This window comes from Macaca fascicularis, chromosome 16, assembly GCF_037993035.2.
Source record: "Macaca fascicularis isolate 582-1 chromosome 16, T2T-MFA8v1.1".
Lineage (NCBI taxonomy): Eukaryota > Metazoa > Chordata > Mammalia > Primates > Cercopithecidae > Macaca > Macaca fascicularis.
In genome coordinates, this window is record NC_088390.1 from 65,303,165 (window position 1) to 65,325,679 (window position 22,515).

General features: G+C 56.1%; 1 protein-coding gene across 4 annotated transcripts; it reads right to left on the reverse strand.

The window, feature by feature from the left end:
- Positions 1-1,431: 1,431 nt before the first annotated feature.
- SLC4A1 (solute carrier family 4 member 1 (Diego blood group)) lies at positions 1,432-21,758 on the reverse strand. 4 transcript variants are annotated; one of them, XM_005584418.4, is made up of 20 exons: positions 21,677-21,758; positions 16,139-16,221; positions 15,922-16,012; positions 14,873-14,934; positions 13,933-14,113; positions 13,702-13,837; positions 13,113-13,227; positions 12,773-12,857; positions 12,439-12,620; positions 11,681-11,891; positions 11,237-11,449; positions 10,910-11,058; positions 10,595-10,789; positions 8,693-8,866; positions 8,231-8,320; positions 7,516-7,682; positions 6,148-6,401; positions 4,447-4,616; positions 4,187-4,360; positions 1,432-3,567 (listed from the first exon to the last, which is right to left on the reverse strand). In XM_005584418.4, exons 2-20 carry the CDS (start codon positions 16,151-16,153, stop codon positions 3,487-3,489), a joined length of 2,745 nt encoding a protein of 914 aa, XP_005584475.3. In that variant the 5' UTR covers positions 16,154-16,221; positions 21,677-21,758; the 3' UTR covers positions 1,432-3,486. The 4 variants fall into 4 exon arrangements, with proteins under 4 accessions (XP_005584475.3, XP_045230622.2, XP_005584477.3 ...); XM_045374687.2 differs by lacking the exon at positions 8,231-8,320; XM_005584420.4 differs by lacking the exons at positions 15,922-16,012; positions 16,139-16,221; positions 21,677-21,758 and adding an exon at positions 15,318-15,364.
- Positions 21,759-22,515: the final 757 nt, after the last annotated feature.

The following is a 22,515-nucleotide window of genomic DNA, read 5'->3' on the forward strand; positions in this document are numbered from 1 at the left end:
GCCCCTCTACTCCCTCAAGAAGGCCTCCGAATCTTCTCTAAGGGTGGGAGGAGTGAGATGGACAAGCAGAAGCATGAGGTCTGCACACCCTCGCCCTGCTCCCTGGCTATCTGTTCTTAAGGCCCAGCTTCCCGTGCTGGACATCACCTGGGGATCTGGTTAAAATGCAGATTCTTATTTCTCAATTGTGGGGCAGGGCCGGAGCTCCTGGATTACTGGCAAGCTCCCTAGAAATGGCACTGCTGCTGGTCCCAGAGCCTCACTGAGCAGCAATGCCCTATGGATTCTGGCCAGGGTCCCAGCCTCCCCTGCTGCCCGAGCTCCAGGTACTGTTTCAGAATTGCGATTAAAAACATGCTTAACCCTTGGCAGGAGCAGGAAGTGGTCTTCCAAATTGAGGCAGCGTTTATTTCCCAAAGTCCAGATATGATGAACTGGAAAAGGATGGAAAGGATCCTTCTCCAGGCGATGGAAAGGATCTGCCAGAAAGAATTAGCCCAGCAGAAAACAGAGGCCCAGAGAGGGGACTGGCTTGTCCCAGGCTGCACAGCCAGCCTGTGGAAGAGGCCTGGGGATGCCTGAGGCCTGAGCTCTCTGCAAGCTTGTCTCATAGCCTGACTTCTGGGTACATGCAGGTGGGGAATGGGGGGTCTGGCGAGCCCTGGGGACAGGGCCAGTGCTGTGGGGATCTGCAGCTGCTATGTGTGGGAGGTGGACGCTGGGATGGCTCTCCGCTGGCAGAGTTAGCTCTCTGGCCCTTTGGCAGCTGCCCTGGCCAGCCTGGGAGGGGTCAGCTGGGGATAGGCAGTAAATATAGATCCAGGGCAGGAAGCCAGGTGGCCCAGCCCTGCACTGACCTCTCATTGGAAGTCTGGGGAGGGCAGATGTCCAGTCCCGGCACCCTCCTCTCCCGGAGTGAGGGACATCTAGCCCAACAGCACCCTAGAATTGCTGGAAGTGATTGGGGGTAGGGGACCAGGGTGAGGGTAAGCAGAAAGCTGGCCAGGAGACCCTGTGCCTGCGTGGCCATGTGCCCTCTCTGGGCCTCTGTTTCCTTCTCTGGTCATCTCTGTCAAAGGAGTTGTCCAGCTTCCTGGTAAGGGGCCCACTGTTCTAAAGGGAATTGGGGGCTCACAAATACAATGGGCAGGGGCAAAGTCCCCTTACAGCCCCTCCTCCCACCCCCACAGGTCTTGCTTATTCGAGAGAGGAAGGAGTCTCAGAGCATAATCTCATCTCTTGATCCCTAGCCACTCTCTGGGGGCTGGCCTCCCACCCTAGGGCTCAGGGTCACACTTCAGCCTGGCTCCCCTTGCCACACAGATGCAGCCCTGTGCCAGGCCTGTGCCACACACACCATGCCCACCGAGTTCAGCCAAGGCCCCCCGGAACCCCCGCCTCTGGGAAGGGAAATTCAGGCAAGGCAGCCACTCCAACCCAGATACATTTATTGGCAAAACCTACTCCCAGGCATCGAGGGGAAGGGTGCAGCCGAGTGAATAATTTCTGCTTTTCACTTTCCTTGGTCACGTTCAAGGAGCAAGGGGAGGGGGAGACAGGGACATCCCAATCAAGATAAAGATCCCAGCAGCTCCCCTCTGAGGTTGGGCTCTTCACCAACCGAAGCCTTTTCTTGCACTGCCTCCTTTAATCCTTACCACAGCCCTGCAAGGCGGGCACCATTATCATCCCCATTTCACAGACGACAAAACTGAACTGTAGCATAGCGAAGTGGTGAAAGGTGGGTGTCAGCTTTCAGGGACACCTGGAGAGCCCCCCATGGACTGAGCTAGCCTGGGAGGCATAAATAATGATCCCCTGTGTCGGGCTAGAGCCCCATCACACACACATGTTGAGTCTGTGGCCCCAAGGCTGAAGGCTGATGTTTCCTTCTGTTTTTTTTTTTTTTTTCTGAGACAAGGTCTTGCTCTGTTGCCCAGGCTGGAGTGCAGTGGTACAATCTTGGCTCACTGCAACCTCTGCCTCCTGGGTTCAGGTGATTCCTTTGCCTCAGCCTCCCGAGTAGCTGGGATTACAGGTGCCTGTCATGACACCCGGCTAATTTTTGTATTTTTAGTAGAAACGGGGTTTCACCATGTTGGCCAGGCTGGTCTGGAACTCCTGACTTCAAACGATCCACCTACCTTGGCTTCCCAAAGTGCTGGGATTATAAACATGAGCCACTGCACCAGTCTACCTCCTCTCTTTTCTGCCACTTCCTGATTCTGCTTCCCCCTCTCTCACCACTTCCACGTGTTTCAACTCTTTTTATCTTTTTGTTTTATAAAAAAATAAATCTGCCCATGTTCTGGAGAGCCTGCTGTCTCCTACCCCAATTGGTCAGATCTGGGTTCTCCCCAAGATTCAATCTAGATGGGGTTGGGGATAGTGGGTCTCAAATGAGGGGCCTGGAGCTGTGTGTGAAGCCAAAGTAGGATGAAAACTCTTAGAAAATACACAATTAATAAATTACAAACCCCCTCCCTGTCCCACCTCTACCTTCCCACCCTCCCCAACTCCCTATCCAAATCTAGTATTGACTGTACCTTGCCCCCCACCCCCACCCCAGGGCAGGGCTTGTCTCAGTCCCCTTGGAGTCCACTGACTCCGGGGCCCTCAGTAAATGTGGTGGAATGAATGAATGAGTGAACTCATGAGTGTTTGGAGGGAGGAACCAAACACAGGGGACCTGAGTCCCAGGCCCGATCCCTGGATCATCCTCACCTGTACCTTGCCCTTGCCAGGATGCCTCTCTGTGGGCCCAGAGAAGAGGGTCTCAAGGTAGGGGCTGGGAGCAGAGTGGGGAAGGGAGGAGTCACAGGGGAACGGAAGGTGGACACATGACTGACAGAGGACAGAGCTCAGACCTCGAAGTCAGAAGGCCTGGTTCAAATTCCAGCTGCACGGCCCAGTTCAAATCCCAGCTATGGGACCTTGGGTATGTTCAAAGACAAATGATGACTGCTGTAGAACAGTCCTTGTGGAGTTTACAAAGCCCTATTTTACATGTATCTTTGGTCCTCAGTAACCATCCTGTAATGTGGGTATTATCATCTATATACCCATTTTACAGAAAAGGAAGTATAGGCTGGAAAGGTCAAGAGACTTGCCCAAGGTCACACAGCAAGCACCCCACCCGCCTACCCACCTCCTGCCTTTGCTTCTACCCCTGCCTGAGCTGGGAAGAGGGAGGGCTGAGATCTAAGTCTTCCAGCACAGGGTCCCCAGTGAAAGTGTGGCAACAGAAGGGACTGTGGAGCAAACCCCCTAATGTGGGCCCTGTCGGCCGTCTCCAGCCAGAAAAGCCAGGCTACCCTTTGTGGAAGGTCTCCTGGACACCCCTTCCTTCCCCGCCCACAGCCCTGGGACCTCAGCTGCTGCTCCAGGAGGAGCCTGGAGTCCATGAGGTGCCCATGAACTTCTGCTTTTCCTGGGAAAGTGGGGACGTGGAATGGTGGGGGAGGGTCTAGGGCCTGGGCCCGCCCCTCACACAGGCATCGCCACTTCGTCGTATACATCCCGACCTTCCTCCTCATCAAAGGTTGCCTTGGCATCATCAGCATCCAGCTGGAGGGGGGGGACAGGACAGAGACAGGGTGAGAGACTCGGGGTCCAGAAGAGCCCTCCCCAGGCACGAGAGGCATCTCTGGAGTTAGGAGAGTGTCTGGCTGTCTTGAACCTTGGGCCAGTCCTGTTTTATCACCCCAGCCACTAGGACTGGCCTAAATGAGTAGTTGTCAAAGTGGGAGGCAACGCTGGGGATGTGGACCCTGGCAGGGGAGGGCCTGCAGAGGATAAGCAGGGGACCCCTTCACCAGGGCAGCCCCACAGTGACCTGAGTCACACTGTGGAAAAATCCTATTAGAGGAGTGGCTCTGTCCCAAATGACTTGGAAGACAGCAAGACTTGCTGCTCAGGGGTCCAGCTCACAGCCAGCACACCCTGTCTGCCTCTTGACACTCTCCCCAGCCGTACCATCATCCCCCCCTTTACAGGTGAGCAAAATGAAGGCACAGAGAAACGAGGCCTTGTACTCCAGATCATATACTAGGACACGGCAGGCCAGAACCTGGACACCAGCCCTAGCCCCAGACTTTACCCATGATGCTGTCCTGCCTGCCCTAGTTCTGAGATGCACCTTTACATGCTCCCAGCTCTTGTGCCCCAGGCCCAGGCAGCCACTCACACACTGAAGCTCCAGGTTCCTGAAGATGAGCGGCAGCAGGACGCGCCGCAGCGGCACAGTGAGGATGAGGACGAAGGGCAGGGCCAGGGAGGCCGGCGTGGACTTCACCACCCACAGCACTGCCAGGCAGACGATCTGGATGCCCGTGAACAAGTGCATGCGCCAGGTCTTCACCTGCAGGGGGAGGCTGGGGTCAGTGCCTATCATGCCCCAGCACCCTCCACCACCCCAGGCTGGGCAGCCAGAAAAGGGTCCTGTACCCGCTTGACGTAGGGCACATCTGGGTGGTACTTGGGTGGCTTGAGCAGAAGCAAGATGCGGTCAAAAAGCTGGATGCCGCTGAGCGATGTGACCCCCATGTAGAGGAAGATGCCAAACAGTACAGCCAGGGGGATGCGGGACAGGATGGGCTCCATGAGGATGGACAGGCCTGTGGGGGAGCCGCATACTCTCAGCCCAGGTTGCCCAAGGCCTGGCACCAGTGGGGGTCAGGCCCCTATCTGGGGCTGGGAATAAAACACAGGCACCATATGGAGCCGTTTTTTTTTTTCTTTTCTTTTCTTTTCTTTTTTTTTTTTTTTTGAGACAGGGTCTTGCTCTGTCATCCAGGTCGGAGTACAGTAGTGTGATCTCGGCTCACAACAGACTTGACCTCATTTGGTCTCAAGTGATCCTCCCACCTCAGTCTCCCTAGTTGCTGGGACTACAGGCACATACTACCACACCTGGCTCATTTTTTTTTTTTTTTTTTTTAATTTTTAGTAGAGACAAGGTCTCACTATGTTGCCCAGGCTAGTCTTGAACTCCTGGGCTCAAGTGATTGTCCTGCCTTGGCCTCCCAAAGTGTTGGGATCCCACGCCTGGCCTGGAACCATTCCTATGAGTCTTTTTTTTTTTAGACGGAGTCTGGTTCTGTCGCCCAGGTTGGAGTGCAGTGGCGCAATCTCAGCTCACTCCAACCTCCGCCTCCCTGGTTCAAGCAATTCTCCTGCCTCAGCCTCCCAAGTAGCTGGGATTACAAGCGTGCACCACCACGCCCGGCTAATTTTGTAATTTTAGTAGAGACATGGTTTCACCATGTTAGACAGGGTGGTCTCCAACTCCTGACCTCAGGTGACCCACCTGCCTCAGCCTCTGAAAGTGCTGGGATTACAGGCGTGAGCCACCACCCCCAGCCTCTATCAGTCCTTTTTATAGGTATTACCCCAATTTTACAGATGAGGAAACAGGCTCAGAGAGGTAAACAACCTGCCTAAGGCCACACAGCTGGCAGGCAGTCAAAGTCCTGCCTGCCTGACTTAAGCCCACTCCCTTAACCTAATGAGGGTCACAGAGGTCAAAGACACACACCTTTCTCCTCACCCTAGTCCACAGTACCATCAGCTTTGCCTCCTTTAAGAATTTTCCCTGACCTCTCCATCTGCAACCATGGCACTGCCCGCACTGAAGCCAGCTCGACTCTTGGCTGCTCCAGAACTGAAATCAACCCCAGTGACCCTTCTTTCTTCACCCCCACATCCCTAGACTATGCCTGGAGCACCGCCCATTGTATCAGTCATGGAGCAGCTGAGCTGGAAGAGAACTTGGGGACATCTGATGAACCCTCCAACTGTGCAGACAGGGAAACTGAGACCCAGAGACAAGGAGGAACACTGGGTTAGCAGCAGGGCAGGGCTAGAACCCACGGTTCACTGGACTTCTGTTGGATAAGTCAGAAGGTGGGGTCTGGTCTGGAGAAGGCCTCGGGAGTGAAGCCCCCTTCCTCCCTGCTCAGACGCCCAGCCCAGTGCCTTGGCCTTTCCTCCAGGATCCCCTCGTGTGAGTAGGGGATGCTGGGGAGATGTGGGGAAGTGGTGCAGGATGGGAGAGGCTGGAGGAGGTGCTGGGTCTGAAGGGGTAGGGGAAGGGGCCGGGGGTGGGGGACAGGAGGATGGTGGAGACCCGACCCAGCTTTCACTCACCCACAAGCACAGAGACCAGGAGTCCACTGATCCGCTGCTCTTTGACCTCCTGGATCTGGGCTGCAGCCCCTGGGGTGCTGGCTTTGCCCATGACAGTGAGAGCGTTGGCATGGGTGACGGAACGCACAGTGGTGGCACTGAGCCAGGGCATCCCAAAGAGGGCAGCCACCCCGCCCATGCCCACTACCAGCAGCAGGTCCAGGTGGAAGCCGGAGCCCTTGACCATCTTGCGCTCGGGTTTGCTGACAATCAGCCTGCAGTAGGGGAAGGCGAGGGGTAAGCAGGGTTCTCCCCTGCCTCCTCCACCTACCCTTCCTTCTCCATATTTGGTGTCCTTGTAGCTCAGTTTTGTCTTCTGTGCCCCTCCCTCTCTGAGTTCCTTGCTCCCCTCCCTCCCGCCCCATCTTGAGAATCCAGACTCTTAAGAGCAGAAATGTCTTCACAACATTCAAGGCTGATTCCCAGGCAATGAAGCTTCAGCTTCAGGGAGCTTTGCTTGTACCCACCTCTCCAAGATCCAGCACCTAACTTTATAGTTGTCATTTTGCATTTTTTTCTTTTTCTTTCTTTTTGTAGAGTCTTGCTCTGTCACCCAGGCTGGAGTGCAGTGGTGTGATCTTGGCTCACTGCAACCTCCGCCTCCCGGGTTCAAATGATTCTCCTGTTTCAGCCTCCCGAGGTGCTGGGACTACAGGCGCGCATCACCACACCCAGCTAATTTTTGTATTTTTAGTAGAAATGGGGTTTCACTATATTAGCCAGGCTGGTCTCAAACTACTGACTTTGTGATCCCCCTGTCTTGGCCTCCCAAAGTGCTACGATTATAGATGTGAGCCACTTCGCCTAGTGTTTTTTTTTTTTTTTTTTTTTTAGATGAAGTTTCACTCTCGTTGCCCAAGTTGGAGTGCAATGGTGAGATCTTGGCTCACTGCAACCTCTGCCTCCCGGGTTCAAGCGATTCTCCTGCCTCAGCCTCCCGAGTAGCTGGGATTATAGGCTCATGCCTGGCTAATTTTTTTGTATTTTTAGTAGAAACAGGGTTTCACCGTGTTAGCCAAGCTGGTCTCAAACTCTTGACCTCAGGTGATCCGCCCGCCTCGACTTCCCAAAGTGCTGGGATTACAGGCGTGAGCCACTGTGCCGGGCCACATTTTTTTTTTTCTTAAAAAGAGCTCTCCAAATTATACAACCTCAGGTCCCACAAAACCTGGAACTTCCCCTGGCTTTTCACTATTCCTGCTAGTCGGGAGGGCCACACACCCACAGGGACTAGCTTGCAGTCCTGGGTCTCTTGCCTGCCTGGGAGAATGCCAGGGAAAGGTCCCTGCCCCCCACCCTCCCAGGCCCAGCCCCCACCCTGTCTCTCACGTGGTGATCTGAGACTCCAGGAATATGAGGATGAAGACCAGCAGAGCAGGCAGGGCGGAGGCAAACATCATCCAGATGGGAAAGTGGGAACGCAAGCCCAGTGGGTGGATGATCCAGCCCCGGGCTGAGGAGTTGGACACCTTGAAGCCATCAGGCACTGAGAGTTTCTGCGGGAGGGGGTAGCAGGTAGGAATGCCAAGGGCAGGAGGATGGGGAAGGGTGGGAGCAGGAGGAGCCAGGGTCAGGTCCTGGGGGTCGGGCGTTAGGTTCGCAGCACTCGGGAACTTACTTATATTGAGCACTTGTTCTGTACCTAATCATTACACTAACCCCTTTACATCCATCTGCTCATTCCCCACTTTATCGATGAGGAAAGAGAATCAGAGAGGTTATGTAGCTTGCCCCACATCACACAGCTATTTGATGGCAGAGCTGGGATTCATGCCTAGATCTGCTTGACTCCAAAGAATACCTATTCCTACTGCTCTGGGTTAAGGAATGAAGGTAGAAACCTGGCCCAGCCCCTTGCTTTGGCCACAGGGGTCCTCTGGGGCTGTGAGAAGCACAAGGGACTCCCAGAGGAGGCATGGATGGGATAGAGGTAGTCCCAGCTGGCTTCAGGTTGGGGAAAGCTATTCTAGGGAAGGGGCATGCTAGGGGGTGGAAATGAGGACCTGGGGGGTATCATGGTCTGAGGGGTGGGAGGAGGGGTCACCTGGGTATAGGTTTCCTCAATGAAGAAATCCACCAGGACCATGATCAGGATGGAGATGGGGACCCCAAAGTCCCCGATGACCCGACGAAGCTGGGGACAGGTGAAAGGACCAGTGGTCAGTGCCCAATCACTCCCCACCTCCTGCCGCCCTCCTGCCCTATATTCACCCAGGGGACCTACTCTTCCAGGGGATCCATCAGCATCTAATGCCCTGTCCTGCACCTCAGCTATGTCTGCCTCCTTTCTTTTTCCCTCAGCAGTTCTCAGGCTGGGCATGCCACAAAAGTGGGAGGAACTTCCCCTCAGTGAAACCCTAGGTAAGGATGGGGTCAGGGGAGGTTGGAATTGGGAATGGGAATCTGAAAAAGAAGGGAAGCTAAGGGCACTGGGGAATTTGGAGTGGGGGGCTTTGGGCTGGGATAGGGCAGTGTTGGTAAGGACAGGTGAGGAGGGTGTGCTGACCTTGCCAGGGAAGTAGGAGCTGTTCTTGAACTTTCGCAGCATCACGGCAAAGAAGAAAGTACCAGCCATGAGCACAAGGGAGAGGAGGGCTGTGTTGGGCAGGGGGCCCTGAGGTTTGGGCACCATCAACACATTGTGGTCATAAATCTTCTGCAGTGGGTGGTCCTGGAAGATCTGCAGCAGAAAACCAAGGCATTCTTTTCCCTCCCAGCCTTGGCTTGGGCTGGAAAGTACCACCAGCTAACTCTACCCAGCACTACCATCCATGCATCCAGTCATCTATTAATTCATCATCCATCCATTTATCCACCCATTCATCATTCATCCATCCATTATTCATTGATCTTCCATTGATTATTCATCCATCCATTCATTATCCATCTACCCATCCATCCACCTACCTATCATCTATCCATCCACCCATTTATCCATCCATTCATCCATGCATCCATCCATTATCCATCTATTCATCCATCCATCCATCTATCTTCTTCCTCAATTGACATGGAAACAGAGGATAAATGGGATTCTACAGCTTGGTTTTCAGGAATGAAGATGCCCAGGTTTGGGCAGGGAGGGCCATGGAAGGCAATGCATGTATGTGTGAGCACACATGCACACCCAGGACCTGGGAGACATGAGAAGGCTAGAGGTCAGGAAACAAGGGTCAGGGAAGTTTCCAACAAGGGGTTAAAAGACCTGGACACGGAAAGACCCTCCATCCGACAGAACCAGGGGACAACACATAGGGCCCACCTTTCTTCCATATAAAATGCAGGTGCAGATGCAAGCAGAGCTTAAGATGACAGGAGGCAAGCCAAGGTGGGTGGGCACTCTATCCACAAGCCCTGCAGCTCTTGAGGACAAGCGCAGGGGAGGGAGTGGGGGACTTCAGAGGCTCCAGAGTCCCCCCTGTTCTCACTGTGCATGCACTTTCACATGCTCAGTGTCACGCCCATACTTACCCATTGCTCACATCATGTGTGGTCATGAACTGGACATGTGCATGCAGAGGCACCCTCTCATGCCTCAGCAAGAATGCTTGCCACAGGCAGCAGCAGGTGCCAACACATACGCGGTCACAGTCAACACAGCTGCACAGTCCGCAGATGTGTGACTACACAGGCACAGACACATATGTTGCCACAGTCATATGCACAGTCACATGGTTGTGTACACAGGTGAAAGCAAAGCCACACAAATGCTGCACAGACACATGTGCGAGGACACAATGGCTCAGTCTTTTTTTTTTTTTTTTTTTTTTGAGACAGAGTTTTGCTCTGTTGCCCAGGCTGGAGTGCAGTGGCCCAATTTCGGCTCGCTGCAACGTCCACCTCCCGGGTTCAAGCGATTCTCCTGCCTCAGCCTCCCGAGTAGCTGGGATTACAGGTGCATGCCACCACACCTGGCTGATTTTTGTATTTTTTTTTTTTTTTTTTTGAGACGGAGTCTCGCTCTGTCGCCCAGGCTGGAGTGCAGTGGCGCAATCTCGGCTCACTGCAAGCTCCGCCTCCCGGGTTCACGCCATCCTCCTGCCTCAGCCTCCCGAGTAGCTGGGACTACAGGCGCCCGCCCCTGCGCCCGGCTAATTTTTTCTATTTTTAGTAGAGACGGGGTTTCACCATGGTCTTGATCTCCTGACCTTGTGATCCGCCCACCTCGGCCTCCCAAAGTGCTGGGATTACAGGCGTGAGCCACCACGCCCGGCCGATTTTTGTATTTTTAATAGAGATGGGGTTTCACCATGTTGGCCAGGCTGGTCTCAAACTCCTGCCCTCGGGTGATCCACCCACCTCAGCCTCCCAAAGTTCTGGGATTATAGGCGTGAACCCTCGCGCCCGGTCAGGGTCTCGGTCTTATACACAACCTCCCGTGTGCATTAATATCCCCATAGGCCCCCACCTTGATCAGCTTGGAGAAGGTCTCATAGATGAAGATGAGGGAGATGAGGAAGGAGAAGATCTCCTGGGTATAGCGGGAGATGAAACGGACCAGGAAGCTACCCTCGAAGGCCACCACCAGCACCACCAGCAGGATGAGCCAGAAGCCGATCCACACACGGCCCACGATGTACTCTAGACCGTTGCTCTCACAGAACTGCAGGGTGGTCAGAAGAATTCGGTCAGACAAAGAGGCCTTGGGGCAAGGCACCGTGCATCAGGCAGGTGGGGCGGGGGACATGACAGGGTCAGGTCAGTGGGGCAAGGACAGAGCTACCGAGAAGAAGGCTTCTTCAAACACCAGCAGGGGTCCTGAGAAGCCAACCACAAGCAGGGGCTGAGCCCCCAGGAGGGCGAAGAGAATGCCTTGCACTGCCGTGGAGATCAGCAGCTCCGACACTCCCATCTGGTTCCCGGTCTTTTCTCCTGTGGGTAGAGGTCACAGTGGGCTCAAGGTCAGAAGATCATTTCCAGGGGCCCATAGAGCAAGTCATGGGCAGGCTGATGCAGGGGTCTGGAGGGTCAGAAAGAGTCAGAAGTTGGGGCTAAGACAGAGGCCAGAGGATCAGAGGCGAGAGTTAGGGAGACAGGTATTGGCACTGACCCAGGAGGCCACCGAATGTGATGGCGGGTGACAGGGCAGCAAAGTAGATGAAGATGACGGCAGCCAGGACCTGGGGGCTGAACGCATCTGTGATGTCACTCAGGTAATAGGGGTAGCGGCGCCGGATGTCACGCACCAGGCCCCCGAAAAGCTGGCCTGTCTGCTGCAGAGGATCGTCTGGGCCCCCGGGACCCCCTAGGCCCCCATTTAAGTCTGTGGTGGAGGATAAGAGCATGGTCAGAAGGAGCAGCTGGAGGAGATGAGGGGAAAGGGGACTGGAGGGTGTAGGGGAGATTGTCTGATGGGAATGGGGTGGCCAAGAAGGCTGGGAAATGTGGGCATAGGGAGCAGTGAGAGGGGACATGTGATGGGAGACAGAGGCTACGCTGAGGTGTCTGGGAGTCGGTGGGGGCACAAAAAGCCTCGGCTGGGAAGGGCAGGTACCTAGGCCCTTGTAGAAGCTGGAGTCTGGCTTGGCAGGGCTGGGCTGGTAGCGTCTTCGAAGCAGCTCCCTCTGCACAGGTACCAGACTGAGCAGTGCCTGCTCGGAGGGGGCATCAGTGGGAGGCAGCACTAGGCTGCAGTCCAGGAAGCCCTTCAGGGAGCGCAGCAGCTCCTCTCGGCTCTGAGCCATGTAGGCATGTATACGGAACACCTAGGGGTAGGAGACAGGGTCAGGGCTGTCTGGACCTGCGGAGGGAAAGGACCCAGGAGTCTGAAGTCAGGGCCTCCAGGGACCAGAACCCCCTCAGGCAGCAGCTCCCATTGCCAGGAACTGCTTTTCCTGCCCACTCCCACCCCTTCTCTCTACTAAGAAAGGGCTCTGGGGAGACAGACATGGGCCCCGGGTGGGGAAAGGAGAAGGAACTAAAGCTAACCTGGTGGGTTAAGCAGACTAGACGAAACTAGAGCTAACTAAGCCCGACCAAGCCAGACCTGACCAGGTGGAACCAGGTCAGAGCGGGCTGGACTAGACTAAGCCAGGCCAAAGCCAAGCAGATGAGACCAGGCCAGAGCAGGCAGAGCTGGGCCAGACGGCACACACCCGACTGCCCCCGTCAGGTAGCACAGCAGCAGCTGGATTAGGCTGAATGGGTCAAACCAGTGAACCTAAAGTAACCCAGGCCAGGTTGGAGAGTGGGCCTCAGCCACCACCCAGCTCCCAAGCTCCTCCAGCCCAGCCCTCTCCAGCCCTTCCTCACCCTCTCTGACATGAGGGTGGCAGCGGCCCGGCCGAGCTGTGTGCAATCCATGTGGAGGTCGTCAGGTCCCAGCAATACAAAGAGGAAGCGTACAGGCACGGGCTGCTCCACTGCCTCCAGCTCCGCTGCCTCCTGCAGCCTCACGAAGCCCAGCACTGGCTGCTCCAGGAAGGCGGCTCGGCCTGTTAGGGGACCAGAAGATCAGGCCAGGCCGAGGAGCCCAGGGTGGGTGTGCTGAAGAGGTGGGGCTGCGGGAGTCCAGGCTGAGGGAAAGACAGGCTGAACCAGGACACAAGGGGTGTGGAGGGCTGAGGGTAGAGACGCCTGTTCTTACCTACTAGCACCAGCGTGGCCTCTGAATCCGGGGGAATCTTTTCCAGAATTCCAGATGGTGAGTGTCCTTCTGTGCCCCCATCTCCCTGTGGGAAGGAGGGTGGTGACAGGAGTCCTCGGGCCACTCTGACCGGAGAGACCTGAGCATCCACCCTTTCCTCCCCTTCCCATTCTCACTTCCCACCATGTTCAGGTTGGGGGCTTCCCAACTCTCCTGGCACACCCCGGTTGCAGGAGTGCTTCTGGTCCCCTGCTTGTGGTGGGTTTTTCAGGACCCCTGCTGGCGTTTGAGGAAGCTCTCTCCGTGCCCCACCCTGGCCCTGACCATGTGACTGACGCACCTGCTCACAGAAGAGCTGTGTCTCCAGTGAGGAGTGTTGAGAGAGCAGAGGCTCCCCAGAGCGCGTCAGGACCGCAGGCTTCACACCCCCCAGGGCCTCCAGCTCTCCGGCATGGCTGCAGGGCGTACAGGGGACACGGGCTGAGTAAGCTGTTCAGGCCGAGCTATCAGTGGTGGGAGGGATCAAGGGCCAACATCAAGGGACTGGGGTAGACATCAAGGGTAGACATCTGGGACTTCTCAGACCAGACCAGAGAGACCCTGGGATGGAAGGAGAATCAGAGCCTCCTCTTCAAGTACCTTGTAGATGTAAGTGGGTGGCCTCTGGAATGACGAGGCAGGATCAAAAGAGTGGCTAGAGAAAAGGGCCTTGCAGGTCTGCCCTCCTGGGGACCAGCAGTCCCCAACTCTGAGCATAGGACATGGCCACCCCTTTCAAGGTGTCAGAGATGGGAGCCATAGTGGAGGAAAGTGAGCCCTTGCCTGGTGATGGTAGGGCCACCTGGATCCCTGGGGAGAACTTGGGGCAAGTGGGCTGGGGGAAGTGGGCCCGCTGAATATGGAATCTAGGCCCTGGCAGGCAGGGGCACCTGTGTTTGAGCAGCAGGACCCGGAGCAGCTCCTCTCGGTCCTGAGGCCGGATCTGGTCCTCAAAGATAAACCTGTCTAGCAGTTGATTGGCCACTCCAGCCAGGGAGGTCTCTTGCAGGTCCAGGAGGACGGTACCTGGAGGCAGTGGAGGAGTGAGCTGGGAGGCTGGGCCATAGCCCCACACAACAAGTCTCACCTGCAGGGGGCCCAGAAGGACCCAGGAGGCTCACCCTTGGTGAAGACTTTGTGCAACTGTAGAAGGCTCCAGAAGGTGAGGTGAGAGAGGTGCGGGCGGCCCCAGGCCCCGTTCTCCCCCAGGTTCTCCTCCAGTCGCACCCAGCGCGCCGCCTCCATCCATCTCAGTTCCTGGTTCTTTTCATCCATCACCAGCTCCTGTAGCTCCACATAGACCTGTGGCCCCATGCGCCTGAGTTAGTCCGTCAGGCATAGTCCAGGGCATAGTGGGTGCTCAGCCGCTCTCGAGAGAGGCTTGTGCTTGTGAGGCTTGGATCCCTGTGCTCGAGGGTCCGTAGATATGGCTTACACCATTCCCCTATCTCCCAACTTTCTGGCCAGGCTCTCACCCCATTTCAGAAGGCATTTGGAGAACCCTGACCCAAAGGGATGCTGGAGACGCCACTGGGGAGGGAAAGGAGTGGGAAGCGGAGGCCTGGCAGGCTGAGGCTAAAGGGGACTTTGGAGTCATTGGGTCAGTCTCCAGCCTCTAAGATTGTTCGTGGTTGTGCCTCAACATGTCCTTGGGGCCAGGTGGTTGCTCCAAGGGCCATAGCTGAGGGCCGGCCCAAATTCCTAACCAGCTAGACAATTGGGTGCTCAGTGGAGACCTGAGGGGCCTGGGCAGAGGAGAGCAAGTCTTTAATTCTGTGCTTCCCCAGTGAGGCCTGACAGCCCAGTCAGGGCCTGAGGGCCTGGGGACTCAGCCCTTGTCAATCAGGTTATCCCAGCCCAGGGTGCTCCTGGAAGGGGGCCCAGGCCTCCCTGTCAGTGGGGCATCCCTCCCACCTATTTCCTGGGACCATCACTCCTCTATCGGCTGCAGGGTCTCCCCTAGTCTGAAGCTGCCTCTATCCCCTTGCTCCTCTCTTCCCGGGTCAAATGGTGGACCCCAAAGGCAGCATGGGAGAGAACGGGGGAGGCTGGGGTCCTCACCTCGTGGGTACCCGGGCGCGATGTGGTGTGGTAGTCTGTGGCTGTCGCCTCGGTGTCGTGAGCTGAAAACCGGAGGTCGGTTAGTATCGACCTGCCCGTCCCCCACCTGAGGCTCTTCACGATCCACCGTGAGCCTCAGAGACCCAGGCATGGGCGGATGCCCCCTCCTTCCCAATGCCCCTGGGCTGGGCCTCTGGTGCCCCATCCCACACTGGCCACTCAGCAGAATGGGGCTCCCCACACCTGTGCTGGGCCTAGCCTTAGGGTCCCCATCTGAGCCTTGTCGAGGGCCCCTGGGACTCAGCCAGGAAGGCCTAGCCCCTCCACAGTGATGAAGTGAAGGGACCTTTCCAAGGTGACTGCAGAGCCCTGAGTGGCAATTTTCAGGATCCTCCTAGGACCTCCTCCCTCCCCTTCCACCTCTGAGGCCAGTCTCTTTTCCCACCTGCCTCAGTGAGCCCATCAGCATCAGTGCAGTGTCTCACTGAGCTCAGGCACCAGGGTGGGTCAGCCCCTTATATTCCCGCCCCTCCCACCCCCAGCCCTCATTTCCCAGAGGGGCCTCTTAACTTTAATCCCAATCTCCAGCACTTAAGTCCTGTTGACAGTAAACAGGCCCTGCTTGGGTCTCCCCACCTAAAACCTTGGACAGAACAGGGAAGGCAGGGTGGTTCCTGGTGTCTTTCCACCCAGGAGGGTCCCCACAAGACCCTCATTTCTCAGGACCTTTTTCCCCAAGAACAAGCCCAGTTTCTTGCCTGGAATCTGGCATTGGATGGGCACAGATGGCATGTGGGCTCACGCCCTTGTCCTAAACGGGCTGCCCGCCCTTCTCACATTGCAGGAGCACTGGATGGGTGACTGCCCCTGCTCTCCCAGTCACCTCCTGTGATCATTTCAAACAAAACTCTGTTTATCCTTCAATCAGCCAGAATTGAGGGGAGAATGGCCCATGGGGCTTGGAAGGAGGACTGTGGAGAAGGGGAGAGGACAAGTGCCCCTCCTGTCCCTGTCTAGGGCTCCCAGCAGAGGGAGAGAGAGGGGCTTACCTGCTGGTTCCTCCACCTGGGGCTTGAGGACGCCTGGGTCTTCATATTCCTCCAGCTCCAGATTCTCCTCCAACACGTCTTCATAATCATCCTGTGGGAAGTGGCTATTGAGGCTGGGCTGTGAGGGGCTCTTCCACCCCCAACGAAAATAGGAGTCTAGGGCCGGGGTCCCCAGAGCCTCCAGGTGGGAGCGCTGCTGATGCCAGGGAACACCCACCTGCAGCTCCTCCATGGCGTGGTCCTGAGTGTCCAGTTGTCCACAGTGATCCGAGCCCCCAGCATAACCCGCACCGCGGGTCCCTGCAGCAGAGGGCACAGGCTGAGTGGGGCACAGGGCATCCCAGGATCTCCTGGTCTTCCTCCAGAGGAGGCCACATGTCGGTGGAGGGGATCCACGTGTTGGAGGTGGTAGGGTCAGAGGAAGGAAGTGTGGAGGGAACGGGTGAACGAGCTGGATTTACAGGTGTGAGGGTAGGTGAGCAGGGGCCAGGAGAGAGGGGCAGTGCAGGGAAGAGGTAAGTCTGGCTGGCACCAGTGAACGATGTTTGGGGAAGATGGGCAGGTGACCCTCAGGTCCATCTCCCTCCTTCATTCTCTAGTCTTCACGTGTCTTCTTTTCTTACCCATCCCTGGGACTCAGCCAATGCCAAGGGACATGCCGGTCCCTTCTTCAGGGGGCTTAGCTCCCCTGAGGGGCTCTAAACACATGCTCTTCTCTCAGAAATAGCTGCTGCTCACTGGGCATGGGCTGCAGCATCCTTGGGAGTGGTCCGCAGGTCTGGACGATGTGGTCCTGCTTCTTTCCCTGACCCTATCTTGCACTCCGTCTCTCTTGCTCTCTCCCCACCTAGCCTATTGGCCTCCTGTGGTTCCTAGAACTCACTAAGCCCTTTCCTGTCCCAGGGCCTTTGCACATCCAGCTGTCCATATCCCGGACACCCTCCCCACAACACTTCAGCCCTTCTCACATCTCAGCTCAAATGTCTCCTCTTCAGAGGCCCTCCCTGACCACCACCTTGACCCAATCTGTCACTCTGTCACCTTTTTTTTTTTTTTGAGACAGAGTCTCGCTCTGTTGCTCAGGCTGGAATGCACTGGCATGATCTTGGCTCACTGCAAGCTCTGCCTCCTGGGTTCATGCCTTTCTCCTGCCTCAGCCTCCCAAGTAGCTGGGGCTACAGGCACCCGCCACCATGCCCGGTTAATTTTTTTGTATTTTTAGTAGAGATGGGGTTTCACCATGTTAGCCAGGATGGTCTTGATCTCCTGACCTCGTGATCAGCCCGCCTCGGCCTCCCAAAGTGCTGGGATTACAGGTGTGAGCCACGGCGTCTGGCCCCCAATCTGTCATCTTCTGGTTTCTTTTCCTTCCTTCCTTCCTTCCTTCCTTCCTTCCTTCCTTCCTTCCTTCCTTCCTTCCTCCCTCCCTCCCTCCCTCCCTCCTTTCTTTCTCTCTGTCTCTCTCTCTTTTCTTTTTTGAGACAGAGTCTCACTGTCACCCAGGCTTAGAGTGCAGTGCTATGATCATAGTTCACTGCAACCTTAAACTCCTGGGCCCAGGGGATCCTCCTGACTCCGCCTCCCGAGTAACTAGAATTATAGGCATGCCACAGTGCCCAGCTAATTAAAAAAAAAAATTGTGTGTAAAACAGGGTCTCACTATCTCAGTCTGGGCTGCTGATTTCTTTCCTCTTTTTTCTTTTTTTGAGAGCGGGTCTCCCCCTGTTACCCAGGCTGGAATTCAGTGGCACGATTATAGCTCACAGCAGCCTCAAACTCCTGGACTTAAGTGATCCTCCCACCTCAGTCACCAGAGTAGCTGGGACCACAGGCACACACCACCATCCTGACTAATTTTTAAATGGTTTATTGGTTGGGCGTGGTGGCTCACACCTGTAATCCTAACATTTTGGGAGGCTGAGGTGGGCAGATTGCTTGAGCTCAGGAGTCTGAGACCAATTGGGCAACATAGTGAAACCACGTGTCTACAAATATACAAAAATTAGCTGAGTGTGGTGATGCATACCTGTACTCCCAGCTACTTGAGAGGCTGAGGTGGGAGGATTGCCTAAGCCTGGGAGGCAGAGGTTGCAGTGAGCCAAGATGGCACTACTGCACTCCAGCCTAGATGACAGAGTGAGAGTCTCTCAGAAGAAAAATAAAACAAAACAAAACAAAAAAACCAATGCATGGTTTCTTGATTGATTTGTGTTCATAGTGTCTGACAATGCTTTTGGAAGGGAAGCCACCTGAGTGCAAAGACCCTGTATGTCTCAATCCCTACAAAATTCCCTGCTCCTAGCAGAGTGGCTGTCACATAGTAGGTGCTCAATAAACATTTATTGAATGCCCGTAAGAATGGCTCCCTATTGCAGGGTTGGGGCTCTGGGACTGGGGAGCCAGGATGACTAGGTCCCAGGCAAGAGGCCTCCGAGCTCGGGGTCTCAGTTTTCTCAGTTGTGTCCCTAGCAGAGAGAAAGGTGTGCCCTCCCCAGGAATGTGAGGGCAGGTCCAAGGGGAAGACAGGGGGCACCTAAGGTGGCCCCAGACTGGGTGTGGAGGGGACTCCTTTCCCCCCTCACCCACTACAGCACAAGGCATTGTGGTGACAGGGAATTGGGTCGGTTCCACAAAGTTTCCCAGTCCGTGCCTGGCATTGTGCTGAGCACTGGGGGCTGGTGGGAGGGAGTGCTGAGCACTGGGGGCTGGTGGGAGGGTGTGCTGAGCACTGGGGGCTGGTGGGAGGGTGTGCTGAGCACTGGGGGCTGGTGGGAGGGAGTGCTGAGCACTGGGGGCTGGTGGGAGGGAGTGCTGAGCACTGGGGGCTGGTGGGAGGGAGTGCTGAGCACTGGGGGCTGGTGGGAGGGAGTGCTGAGCTGAACAAGGCCTATCCCTACGCTGGGGAAGCTCCTAGCCCTGATAAGGAGGCAAACGGGAACACAGGGCAGCCTCAGTGCTTCTGAGGTGATGTGGACCCCAGGGGCCGAATGTGCTGAGTGCCAAGGATCTGTATGGCGGGAGGAAGAGCAGGATGCATTTGCGGCACCCGGTGGGTGGAGTCACTGGAGGAGGGGTCACTGGTGTGGCCTAAAAGCACAAGTGAGGTTTGAAGGTCTGGGAGCCCAGGTGTGGGGCATGGCTGGATGGAGCTGCACAGATGGGCTGAGCAAGGTGGGAAAATGCCACGTGAGGGCATGGGGTAGGGAGCCTGGCCAACATGGTGAACCCCGTCTCTACTGAAAACACAAAAATTAGCCAGGCGTGGTGGCACGTGCCTGTAGTCCCAGCTACTTGGGAGGCTGAGGCAGGAGAATGCCTTGAACCAGGGAGGCAGAGGTTGCAGTGAGCTGAGATCGTGACTCCGTCTCAAAGAAATAAAAGGGAAAAGAAGGAAAGGAATGTGCAGAGACCCTTCTTTCTGAGGAATGGGTGACCCTGCAGTCCTGGGGCTAGGGAGGGGATTACTGGGTCTCACCAGACTGGAGAACGGGAGAGGCCCCTGCCTTGGCAGGTGGGGCAAGTGACAGGGTGCAGGGGAGGGGTCCTGGACCTGAGGATGGGGTAGTCCCTATTGCAGGGCTTGGCTTTGCTCCTGAGGACCCTGATCACCCACCTCTTCTCTCTCTCTCTTTTTCCTCCTCCCTCTCTGCTTCTCCCGAAGTTCCTCTCTCTTTCTCTTCCATCTTTATTCACTTTCTTCCTTCTCTGGACTTGCCCATGTACCTTCTTAGACCTCAGATCCCGAGTGGTCTCCAGGGTGTCTAATCCTTAGGTACTAAAAGTCCCGCCCGTGGGAGTGTGGCCTTGGTTGCCCATCTGAGGAGTGGAACGGTCAGAGGGGCCCTCAGAGCTGGAGAATCCAGAGGTCCAGGCTGCCTCTCTTCCACTGACTGACTGAAGGGCCTTGGGCAGCTTCTAGCCTGTAGGCCTCAGTCACCCCATCTGTACAATGGGAGTGCCTTCCTGCCAGGGTTTTGAGACATCAGTGAGAAAGAAGAGGGGGGAAAAGGGGGTGCCTTGAGCTCAGCTGGAGACTTATAGGGCACGCCCATGACCCGGATTGCCACCTGCCAGCCCGGCCAACCCCCAGCTGCAGGCCTTGTGCTGCCTAGCACTGATAAGGGCCTGGACCCAGATCGCTGCTCCAAGTTTGGAAGTGTACCAAACACCTGGCCAGCTAGCTAGCTGGCCACAGCCAGGCCAGATAAGGGTGAGCGGGACATCTGAACCTAGAAGGTATAGCACAGCTGGGAAGACACAGTGGGGAAGGGGGTTGACCAGATGACAGGGACAGCTTTCTTTCTTTCTTTTTTTTTTTTTTTTTGAGACAGAGTCTTGCTCTGTCGCCCAGGCTGGAGTGCAGTGGCCGGATCTCGGCTCACTGCAAGCTCCGCCTCCCGGGTTTACGCCATTCTTCTGCCTCAGCCTCCCGAGTAGCTGGGACTACAGGCGCCCGCCACCTCGCCCGGCTAGTTTTTTGTATTTTTTAGTAGAGACGGGGTTTCACTGTGTTAGCCAGGATGGTCTCGATCTCCTGACCTCGTGATCCGCCCGTCTCGGCCTCCCAAAGTGCTGGGATTACAGGCTTGAGCCACCGCGCCCGGCCCAGGGACAGCTTTCTAGTGGTGTGGCACCACGTTTGTGTAATCAGCCCGAACTGCACAAAGAACCTTAATGCCTTAACTCTTAGAATCCCCAAAGCACTCGTGAAGTGGTTTGGAGATTCTAAGAGGAAGAAGAGTAATGTCATTAGTCCATTCTACAGATGTGAAACCTGAGGTTCAGAGACATTTACCTGCTTCAGCCACCCAGCAGGTAGGTATCAGAGGCAGGTTACAGCCTGGACTACCTGACTCCAGCCACATCCCTAAGCACTATGCTGAGTTGCCTCCAACAAAACAGCTGTTAGCTAGTTTAGAGTTAGTGGTTAAGGTCACGGACTCTGCAGTCGGACTGCCTGGGTTCAAAGCCCAGCCCTGCCGTTTACTAACCGCAAGTGACTTCAACTCTCTGTGCCTCAGTTTTCTCATGAGTAAAATGGGAGTGATAATAATGATGCCCACCTCATAGACCTGTTGTAAGCATTAAGGAAGTTTACATCTGTAAGGGGCTTAGAATAGTGCCTAGCATATAAGGAGCTCTATGAAAATGTTTGCTGTCATTATCCCTGCTGTTGGGGTTATAGTCAGACTTGCCATCTTCATTTCCCCTCTGATTTGCCCTCAGTTCCCATGGAATTAGCCTGAGCTAAGCGTTTTGAGATTCTCACGTGGTAGGAGGCTCTGCAGTTCCCTCCAATACTGACCACACTGGGCATGGAGCCAGGTGCCCCAGGTGGACCCCTGGAAGTGTCCCAAAGGGGAGACTGTGTCATCTGACATCCTGCCTCCTAGGTGGGAGATGGGGTGGCCTGAGGACCCCTATTAGGAAGGAAGGAGTCTGAGGTGGACAAGATCTGAGCCTGTGGGATCCAACAAGCTGACAAGGGCCCATACCTGGAGGGCATCAGATACCCCCCGCAACACACACGCCAGAGCCACACACACCACTGCTGCCATTGACCACCTGCCACCCTCCTCTTTTCAGGTTCCCTTAGGGGCAACATGCACCTGGTAACATTCTCACCTTACCCACCTGCATCCCCTTGGAGGTCAGGAGCCTCGCCCACCTGGGCATAGATTCAGGCTGGGCACCTGCAGAAACCCTCAGGGCAGGCACCAAAGGACCATCCCCAGCCCCTCCCTGCCCTGCCCACCTGCTCACGAGCCTCAGGGTCCCTCGGTGAAGTCCTGCAGCCGCTGGTGCCCTCTGCGACCAGCTACGTTCCCACTCGTTCTGACAGCACCAGCACCCCAGGGGCAGCTTGCAAACCCCTGACTCATGCCCCCGCCTCCTAATCTGCCCGCCCCACTGGCCCTGGGTGCCCCTTCCCACCCCCCGCCCTGCTCCCGCTGGGTGCCCAGTAAACAGAGTTATCTCTTACCCACATCTGGACAGCTGTGAGTCTGGCCCACCCCACCCGCCTGGCCAGTCCCCAAGGCCTCCTGGGGCCCTCCTGGTCCCCAGGTTCTCTTGGCTCTTCCTTTGTGGACGAAGGTTTGATCGCTGTGTCCTCAGGGCTCCCAGTGCCCTGGCAGGAAGGCAGCAGCCTCCAGAGGTCCCTGTCCTGCCTCTGTCCATCCTCCACTCTGGCCAGGCCCTTCTGCTTTGGCCCCAAGGTGCAGGGGCGCCTGTTCCTCTCGCCTCTCTTGGTATCCACGCTGGGACTCACTCCTCCTCTGCAGTCTTCTCCTCAAGGACCTGCTCAGCACTCACGGGGCACGGGCAGCCCCCTCCCCTCCTTGATCCAGACTAGGATGCCCCAGCCACATTCTCCCCAAGACCCTGGCTGGCTCTAAAGAGCTGGCTCCTGGACACTAAGACACTGACATTCAGTCAACCTGAAACAATGTCAGCTCAACAAAACAACCATCCCCACACCGAACTCTTCAGCTCACAAAGCCCTAATGTCTGGGCACACTGGCTCCTCTGTAGGCAGCCTGGCTCAGGCCCCCGGGCCAGAGCAGCCACATTCTCGGCCCCTGCCATGCCCCT

Bases quoted from the DNA above. Each gene is read 5' to 3' on its own strand.
- SLC4A1 (XM_005584418.4), bottom strand. The intron at 11,892-12,438 runs GTGAGGAAGGGC...TCCTACCCCTAG, and splicing joins CCACCCTCATGTCAGAGAGG to GTGTTCCGTATACATGCCTA. The intron at 10,790-10,909 runs GTAGCTCTGTCC...ACCACCCTGCAG, and splicing joins TTGAAGAAGCCTTCTTCTCG to TTCTGTGAGAGCAACGGTCT.